Source organism: Strongylocentrotus purpuratus, unplaced genomic scaffold (genome assembly GCF_000002235.5).
Source record: "Strongylocentrotus purpuratus isolate Spur 01 unplaced genomic scaffold, Spur_5.0 spur5_scaffold_5, whole genome shotgun sequence".
NCBI classification, from domain to species: Eukaryota; Metazoa; Echinodermata; class Echinoidea; order Camarodonta; family Strongylocentrotidae; genus Strongylocentrotus; species Strongylocentrotus purpuratus.
In genome coordinates this window covers 10,789,190-10,799,552 of record NW_022145611.1, presented here as the reverse complement: position 1 = coordinate 10,799,552, position 10,363 = coordinate 10,789,190, and the positions used below count along the sequence as shown (strand labels likewise).

The window sequence follows — 10,363 nt, the reverse complement described above, 5'->3', positions numbered from 1 at the left end:
GACTCGTCAGTTTAGTTTTTTCCAAATGTGTGGCTCTTTAAAGCCTTTATACACCCCCTCCCCAACCCCACCACCCATGTGACCTAAAGGTGTTCCAATATAGTTCAAATGTTTTGAAAGTTTGTCTATAATCAGACCATAACATTTTGAGTTGGCTACCATATGAAAAGGTGGAAATATAATGAATAAGGCAGTTCATAGTTGCAGTCTGAGCATGAGACGATAAAGGTCATTGCAGACCAATAAGTGCTCATATTAAATGTTGTGTAATCATTATTCATTTATGCACAAGCGGCCGTGCACTCCATGATACACAGGTGGAAGTGTTCTTTGAAAAGGGGAAACAAAGGCTATTTCATTGTAGCACCTCCATCGCTGTAGGAGTAATTATTTAAAATTGTACAAAGTGGGACCTCTTCATGTTGTGAAGATCTATGGATAAATCAGGGTCATTTGGTACAGTGCACCGCGAACTGGTATATTATGATCGGACGTGTTTAAAATATTTCAACACTTTATCATTATCATAAACATTTCAATCTGGGTATTTCCAATACTGATGTAATCGATGTAATAAACATTTTGAAAAGGCAAAAGTATGAAAAGAGCGTCTCAGGTAGGACAAAGTGTCTCTTGATATCAGAAATCTTTCAACATTAGAGTGCCATTAACACGTCCGAGAAAGTTAATCTTTCTTATACTGTAGTTATAGCAGAGGGCCCGATTAAGGCACGCGAAGTTCCCTGCTAAGAATTTATATATAGCTTAGATCTATATTGTATATTTCCTTGTACGTCAATATATATTCGAGAAATTGAAGGCCAAGAATTATGCTCATGAAAATGTTGGCCTGTGTTCAAAAGAATTTGCAGAAACCAGTAAGTCGAAATAAAAAATAAAAGTTTGTGTGTTCATTTTGCTTGCTATTGAGACTTGTTGTGGAAGTCCGTAATTAAGACAAAGAAACACGTGTCAAGTTAACTTCTGTCACGCCCACTTAAACCGCGCCCACTTATGTCGCGCCCACTTTTGTCACGCCCACTTTTTCTTCGCCCGTTGTCGTCATGTTACAAAAAAGCGCATAGCAGCTAGCTATCTAGATCGTACTAAATTGACGTTTGCGCGCGCGCGCGTACGCGTAGGCTAGGCCTTCGTAGTTGTATTTTTGCACGATAAATGGAAGGAGACAAGGGACCGAACTGAATTCAATCTTTAAAAAACATTGGAAAACATTTTTTTTAATTTCAATTAAGGGTTCTGCTAAGTTGTTTAAGGATCTCAGACTAACTCTTCTCTAGAATTCTACCTTTCTGATTAGATTCTCCATGAGGCATGAGATTTTAAGAGAACATGCTGCATGTTGCAAACAAAAATGGACCTGGCATCGGTAAGTTCAATCTAGATTCTAGACTAGAATCTAGGTCTAAGTACAAAATTCAATGACTGATTCAAAGTTCAAGTTAAAGAAGAGGAGGGTTAGATTTGAATTATCAATCTAAGTAAGTTGACACATTTAAATTTAAAACTTCTTCTATTTTACAGTCTAGACCCAGATATCCAATATCTAGATCTACTTGGACCCATTCTGAGTAAAGAGAGACTGGTTTACTTTTTTGATCTAACTTTTGTTAGATCGGGCTTCGCTATCGTATCGTTAAATTAGACTGAAGATCGGTAGGCCAGGCTAGGCTATGGCTAGGCCTAGTCAGTAGATCTAGACTAGACCTAGAATCTATATAGTAAAACAATAATAATAAAGGTCTAGACTCTACTATTACTATATACTACTCAGCTCGGTATATGATGTTGCACAGCCATACGGTCTAGACCTAGATCTAGTCACAGACAAGTTAACTAAAAGTAAAAAGTGAAAGGCCTAGACAGCCGGATCTAGGGCAGTAGAGGCTGGTTGTAGAGGGGGGGGGGGGGGTCTCGTCAACTTACTGGCCTAGGACTTGGTCGTTACGTTAGTCTGGACAATGAGACAGAAATAAAAAATCTAAATCTGACAAAGTGACATGTCTTATGTTCTATTTTCTAGGGTCTAAGTTTAAAATATAACCGTCTGGAAATAGGGATGTTGGCAGTAGTACCCCCCCCCCCCCCCCCCCCCCCCCCCCCTCTTCATCTCTATTCCGCCACATTTGGGTTCATGGAACTAAAGAGATTTAAGCAGATTGTAATGCAACAAAGTTTTCAAACGTGTATTTCTGGTCCATCTGCCTCCTTTAGAACCTACTCTAGAATTTAGAAAATAAATTGAAAGTCTGGTTTATTTTGGATTGTGCATCAAATTACGCGTCGACATATTTGCCATTTATAATATTTGAGGTCGTATTGTACAGTCCTTTATTGGTTAAATATTCATTTATATTCGCCCAATACTTCGCGCCTTTAATAGACAGAAATAAGTGGCTGATATGGGGAAGGGGAATGCTTTAGTGTATTATAAAGGAGCCAGACGTAGTCTCGGCAGAACAAACGTCGATATCAGAGACTGAAGCCTACCGGGAAGCCTACCTTTAGTAATTAAGGTCCATTCGCTCCTAGTAGTACTAGTAGTACAAGAAGGTACTAAGATTGGACTAAATATAGAATAGTTATAAATCATGATAACAATCACATTTCCTAAATCAGCGTCAAAACGGCATCCCTGTCGATCCAAGTTAGATGTTAATATACCTTTTCCCAGAATTAAAAAAAAAAGTTATTATGACCCGCATAACTTTTGTTTCCTTGCCTTTCATAAAGTAAAAGTAATATGCTTTCAAGTGAAACGTTGATAAAATTAATCCATACATGATTCGTCGAGCAACATTCTTTTGAAAATGGCACGTCAAAACCTCTAAATCAATTTTGGCCAGATTTTGGTAAAGCCATGAATACGTTGTGATCACAAAAGCGAACATTATTGAACATGACCTACATGTAATGGAAAAACAACTGAAAACCCAGTGATAATTTGTTTTCATGTGCGTTTCTTTCAATAACAATAACAAGAGTAATATAACAATCAAAAAATGAAAGATAGGGGAGATACTGCCGATGTTGAATCTAAAAAAAGTCACATTTCGTACTGAAATAGGTCTGCATTTGTTTCATTTTTATATTTTACAGCACTGCAACTTTTTTAAATACAAAGAGGAAAATCGGGTGATATGTTTTTATAAGAATTTAAAGTAAGGGGCATCTTACATCTTGATAAAATGGGAAAGGTATTGTATAATTATAAGAAATAAGAATGTGCAATTTTTTCCTCTCATAATGGGGACTCCTTTCATTCGAAAAAGGGTCACTTTTCATTGCTTGAGGGATAATCATTGATTTGGGGAATATCTAAAGATATACCCCTGGCATCCCGGAAATGGGTTTTCACCCCTATTTACTTTTCCTTTTTTTTCTAACAGCCTTTTCAAATGCACATCATCAGACGATGGAAATCTTGTATTATCATTTCCTTTACGGCATATTCTCATGTGATACTAACGTTTTCCCTAAAGTACCATCATCTGGCACAAAATGATTATGACATGCCATTTTCAAAAACCATATTGCTCGGTAAAGAGTACATGCTTTATACATGTAAATGCAACCAAATGTTTATTTATTATCTAAAAGTATATTACTTCTAGTTATTTTGGTACAGTTCATAGTTTGCTCACAATAATCGTTTTTTCGGGTTTCTTTTTTTTTTCTTCTGGGACGCACTGTAGATTAGCCTGTAAGTCGCTGCAGAAATTACATCTAATAACCCGAATAATATTGTCATCCTTCAAATTATATTCCATAATTCACCTATCCTGATAATTACTTACTATAATATTAGTGGGTTTTTTTCTTTGTTTTCCACAGTTACCTCATCAAAAAAAAACAGTACTCGGCGTTGTACCTCAAGAGTTACAAGTTTCATGTTTTTTTGAAATTCGTTTGAAATATTTGACCGTTTCAACCCCAGGCTTATAGAATAGTGATTTATATAATAATTACATTTCTGAATCACAATTATACAGACAAAATCAGGTCTAGAATTATCAGGGAGAGGCGAGGGCGGTGGTACAATGAACTTTTTGGGGGGTATATTCCTTGGTACGAAAGATGAAAATGGACACTATGGCACTTTGAATTGCCATTACAACATAAAAGGACATGGCAAATTCCACGATTTTAGATTATTCTTTAAAATCTGACGAAATGGAAGTGGTCTAGTACTTTAGTGTATCCATCCATTCTCACTCTAGTAGAAAGACATATCTAAGGATTATATTAACAATGTGACGAGCTACAATTTGATAAAGTTTTTTCATATAGCCTTTATAGGCCTATATCAATTTAGACAACATTCAGTCACTTATATATGGCTGCTAGTCCTATTAAAGTTTGGATTCTCCTTCAGTACATCTGTTATTTTTACTATCCCCTTCCCCTCCTAGACGAAGAAGATGGGATAGGACTACATGTAGATGATGAGCTACAAAGGTGTCTTCCCCTCAAGAAACGGCATCCGACTTGCGCTCGATGCCGCAACCACGGGCTCATCCTGGACCTCAAAGGCCACAAGAGATTATGCGAGTACCGCTACTGCCGGTGTACTCGATGTATCGTCGTGAGCCAGCGGCGAGTGGTGATGGCCAAGCAGGTAGCCCTGAGTCGAGAGCAGGTGAGACAGCACAGGCAAGACCAGGACACCTCTGAACAGCTACGGGAGAGCCAACGCTTTCATCATGATGTACCACTGCCTCCTCCAGTGATTGATCTCACCTCCGAAGGACCAAATTCAGATGAGATGGCGTATCCCGTTGTTCAGCCGTCGCCAGATTCGACAAATATCGGTATGTTTCTTGCGAGGAGACGGTGCAATTACAGTTAAGGAATTTCGTTTACATAATTTTACAAGGCTAAACAACCTTAGCCTCTCCAGCTCCACTTCAAAAATATATATTAGCTTGATATTTTTTTTCCTTTCCTACCAATTGATATTCGTACTTAAGTTGGCCTCAGTTTGCGCCTCCCCTCCCCGTCCCTTGAATCCTGATTCTTCCTCAGATCTTAATCCTTCTGAGGGATGATTAGATTGTAAGAATCGATAGTAAAGTAATATTCTTATATATTTGCTCTCTCCATATCATGGTGGGAAAAAGGGTTTGTTTCGATTGTTCGCCTAACTTGATAACCGAGAACACGAAAATGTTACCCATCTTCGTCATTAATTGTGCCGACAATGATCAAAACAGTAATCATTTTATTCGAAAGGAAATGATGGCCACAATTGAAGGAAACTATACACATTTAATGAAAGCAAAATATTGCTTAAACTTTTCTTTTCTTTGACAGGATACGGCAACAGTCCATATTCTTCGTGGGACTCGTCTCAGGCGAACTTATCACAGCCGACACAAATGTCGTCGTCGTCATCTCAGAATGTTTTTGGACAAGCGTCGCAGTACTATCCCACATCCTTCCAGTCGGCTCAGAAACTTGATTCTCATCGACCGGAGATGTTCTTCACAGCGAATCCCTCGAGTAGGCGGATAATGCCAAGTCCTATTATGCCCTACCAATCCAGTGACCCGCGGGTTACAAATCTCAGCGATCGAATCCCTGGAGCCTCGCCGGCCTCCCAAGGAAATTTTGAACAAGCGCCACATTATCACTCAGCATCATTTCACACCTCTCAGGTCGATGAAATGTATCGACCCCAGGTTTCTCTCAGTGCTAATCGCACCGTGAGACCATTAACACCAAGTTCTATGGTCACGTCTTACGAATCCATGGACCCACCATCGGGATATTTTCCTAGCCGAATGACTGCAACTTCAGCCAACCTTTCGTCAGCTCATAGTGTTATGGGACAAGCGTCACAGTACTGTCCAAGACCATCATTCCATTCATCTCTGGTAGATGAAACGTATCAATGCCAAGTTTCCGTTACAGCGAATTACAAGACGGGACCGGTCTTCCAAAATCCCATGATGGACACAGAGTCGGCATATCGTGACAGTTACATGTCGGCAAACCCGCAGATGAATTCCACTGCCGCCCCGCGGATCAGTTCCATGCCCAACACTTTTTTTCGTGCCGGAGAAACAGTACAAAGCATGTGCTACTGTAACGTCCCAGACCAGGCTCAATTTCATCCCCAGGTGCCCACCTTTCCAAGTTCGTTAAGAGTATCACCTTTCGATGAGCAAGCGACACCAATGTCCTCGTTACCTCCAAGCGTCGTGACGGCGGCGCAGCGATCTTATATCAATACAGATCGACATCCATCGCCAAGAGTTACGTCAACAGCTGCGTATACATTTCACACAATAGACGAGCCTCCCTTCTATTCGCAGAATGACATTCCCTACCAAGACGACGAGCCTGCATTCCGGTCACAAAGAGCCACAACATCAGAACAATCGCAAGACATGCCCCTAGATCACTCGGACGACTTTTCCTGGAGTCCGCAAGCGGTAACCGCGACAAAAAGCCCAGAAGCTGTCTCGTCGGATCACTCTCCTGAACCGTCCTATAAATCTCGTCGTCCTTTTCCTCTTAGAATCACCATCCCGTCTCTACAGACGAATGAGAGTAGCTTCACCGACATCCGATCTCCAATCGACCCATCTCCTACTTTCTCACCATTCAGCTTAAGCCTCCTGGCAAACACGACCCTGCCGACAAGTGATATTCCTTCTCCTGGATTCTTTACTTCTTCTCTCCCTTCCTTCAACTACCCCTCTCCGACGTTGCCCACTCAGAGCTCTCCCGTCTTTAGCTATCCGTCTCCATACACCAACCCTTCCAAGTACGCAGGAGTACCTTCCTTCCAGAGCCTTGCGGACTCGCTTTTGCCTGTGATGCAAACCAGCCAAGTGACATCAAACTTCGCGGAGCAGGTTCGGATCCCGCCAAAATATGACGAAGACCTTGATGACGAGCGGGAGGGTGACGAAATTGATGTTTGTTCTTTGGGCCACTATGCCAGTGATAATTTTTAACGTTTTCAAGACCTCGTAATCCCATTTGTCAGCTTGTCAACAAATACAATTTGATTTACTTTGAAAGAACTTTGCATAATAATAATAATGATAATTTTAATGTGAGTAAATAAAAATGAATGCAATTTAACATATTCAAATTCCTTGCGGTATAAGTTCTGCTCTCGAACTCGATGATTCCGTAATGTTAACAGGAAGATTGGACAAAACATAAATATACCCGACGGCGTGCAAGAACAAATATATTTAGTATGATTAGCTTTTATTTTCATTTATTTTTTTGATACCTATGTCTTCATATTAAAAGGTAGTAGATGTTTGCTGATCTTTTTCCCCTTTTAAGATTTTAAGATTCTTATTCCCTTTTAATGAATATGATAACCCGGTGCGTGAATTGCCAATAGTTTTTTGTTTTTCGTGTACCAACAGATAGGTCTTTGTGTGCATATAATTCGATCTTAATTAAATCAGGATGAATAATGAGATTCGATATCATACATTTATGACTTTTTGTGCGTCACTTCTTTTGAATTAAAAAATCAAAGAGTTTAAAATGTCGGAACAGCAACAAATTATGTCAATCCGCAAGACAAATTACCAATCGACACTTCGTTCTTGTTGGATGATTCATGAAAGATTCTCATTACGTAGTTGAAATTAAATGCAGTTTTTATGAAGTTAACATCCGTATCAAAGCGAGTCACGTGAAAAGAAACAAAACAACACTTTTATTGTTAGATACAATGTATTTTAGCATAATTTTCACTCAAGTTGCTCTTTAATTAAATGGGTTTAAACAAATCTCGGCATGGACGACTTGATCTTTGAGGGCGCAATGCTTTTAACTTGACAATGTACTTTGGATGTTAATTGATTTTAAAAGCAGTTTCAATTGCTCTTTTTTTCTCTTTCTCTTTTTCTCTATTTCTGCCCATCTCTATTTACGTTATATGTCCTTTTTTTTCTTTTCACTTTATCTTGCATTTTCTCTATTGATTTCTTTCCAATATTTTTGACTTTTTTTAACTTTCTATCATAGATGAGATCGAACAAATTTCGATACATACATGTATATCTTGTAAAAACACTGTTTTTCCGATTCCTACATTGCTTCATCAAGCCGAAATCAAGCATCGGATTACAATAAATAAAACTATTTCACTCTTATTTGCAAATTGCAATGTTTGTCAGGTTATAAGCTGTGTACAGACTAACCCAAACAATAAAAGTAGATGTATAATTTATCTCACATGCAAATTTGTACAGCTCTCATCATTACAATTTTTTTTTTTTTTTTTTTTTTTTGCTTCTATTTTCTTTCTTTCTTTCTTTTTTCCTTGTTTACTATGACGAAATAGTCATACAAAACATCAAAACATTTTTTTTTCAACACGGAGTGAAGAACTGAACAGATGAGGGGACCCCACGATCCCCCCGCCCCCTTAAAAAATGATGAAAAAGAAAGAACAGAAGAATGAGAGAGGAAGAGAATGTGAAGAAGGATGATATAGTCCCCTCCCGCAACTCCACGGCCTTATCGTTATATCCATCTTGTAAATTCGGTGCCCAACATTGCCCAAAGTCATCCCTCAATGACTTAACCCATGCTACACAACTGCCAAATAAAATATTTCTTTATACCAAAAAAGATTGGACATTCCATCCCAAGTATGTGTAGATTTAAAAAACAGACAAGGTTGCCCTTTAAGCCCCTTCTGTATATAATTTGTAATGAAATAATGTGTATATGGATAAGGAATTGGGAGAGATATGTTAAAGGCATCAGAGTAAACGGTGCAGAAATTAAGCTTAATACATGCTGATGACATAACGTTTTATTTAAACGACGTCGCGTCGCTTAAAATTAGTATGTATATATCTTGGACCAATTTAAAGTTTTCAGGACTATCCATCAACCTGATCAAATCGGAAATAGTAGCTCTTGGGTATTACAAAGCCCACCCTCCCGACATATCTTTTTTCTGGACTTAGATATTCCAATGGACCCCTATAGAGGGATATATTTTCTATTAATCTTAATGATATATTTGAATTAAATATTCCTTCAAAATTGAAAGAAAAAAAAATTGAAAAACATTTTAAGAATATGGAATATGAGATATTTATCCCCTATAGAGAAAATCACTGTCGCTGAGCCTGTCTCAATTAGTACATCTTTTATCCGTTCTGCCAAAGCCGCCAGAAGAATTTTTGCAAGAAATTGATTATTTGATGTACTCCTTGATATGGAGTAGAAAACCAGATATGATTAACCGTCATACAATCATTGGAGATTATAATCAAGATGGATTAAAAGTGTTATATCTTCCTTCAGTTATTAAAGGTTTGAAAATTGCATGGTAAAACGATTGATTGGTGTAGAAAATACAGGTAAATAGAAATGCTTTTTTTAATACTATTTGAAATATCTCGGGGAAGATTTGTTTTGGTTGTGCAATTTAAAGTTTAATGACCCCAAAATATCCAATGTAAGGAACCACTTTATACGTGAAATTTTATTTGCTTGGAGTGCGTCGACATTCTCCCCTAAATTGACTGATGTAAACATTCAAGATCAAGTGTTGTGGAATGACACTCTTATTAGAATAAATGGTAATGTTGTATTGGATAGATATTGGAATCAATCGTACAAGACATTTGTCAGATGAGCATGCCATGGTAAATTTTATTCTCATATGAAATTAATTCAAAAATATAAAGTTCAACGTCATTTTCTTGACTACTTCTCATTAATCTCCACACCTAAAGAAAGGAAAAATTGTATCCTACAGCACCAAGCTGAAAGCAAGACACCCCCAGAGGAATTACTACATACTTTAAAGAAGTTTATCAAAGTATGCCAATATGTTCATCAAATTTCTGTTAGATCGTTAAGGTTCCGATCTCGGAAATTAATTGGGCTACAACTGTACATTTTGCTTATCCTCTGTTGAAAGTATTTCACATTTGTTTTGGGATTGCCCAAGTACGCTTCAATTTATTCAAGACTTCCAAAGCTCTATTCTAAACAATGAAGTGCTTTTGAATTAAAAAAAAAAAAAAAAATTGTTTTATTTCCAAGATGGCAATCTATCTTTCATTTCATCATTTTATATGCAAACACTATATATTCTCTGCGAAATACAAAAGAGAACAGCTATCTTTGAATTCTTTTAAGAAGACGTTTTTACGAAGTTTCACGGGTTCTTTCTATCACACGCAATAAATTTGTTGTATTACTAGATAAATAAATGGAGACATGTGTGACTAATGTAAAAATGTTTGTTTTACCGAAATGTCACAAAATATACTTTGTTCAAATCTATTGTTTTGTTCTTGCTCAAGAATGATTGAATAAAAATTTTCTTCTGAAAAAAAAC

General features: G+C 37.7%; 1 protein-coding gene across 2 annotated transcripts; it reads left to right on the top strand.

Annotated features, from left to right (window-relative positions):
• Window positions 1-364: 364 nt before the first annotated feature.
• LOC115929486 (flocculation protein FLO11-like) lies at window positions 365-8,234 on the top strand. 2 transcript variants are annotated; one of them, XM_030998482.1, is made up of 3 exons: window positions 365-1,387; window positions 4,431-4,829; window positions 5,332-8,234. In XM_030998482.1, the coding sequence occupies exons 1-3, from the start codon at window positions 1,351-1,353 to the stop codon at window positions 6,981-6,983; spliced, it is 2,088 nt and encodes a 695-aa protein (XP_030854342.1). In that variant the 5' UTR covers window positions 365-1,350; the 3' UTR covers window positions 6,984-8,234. The 2 variants fall into 2 exon arrangements, with proteins under 2 accessions (XP_030854342.1, XP_030854341.1); XM_030998481.1 differs by lacking the exon at window positions 365-1,387 and having other exon boundaries at window positions 4,319-4,829.
• The last annotated feature ends 2,129 nt before the right edge of the window (window positions 8,235-10,363 follow it).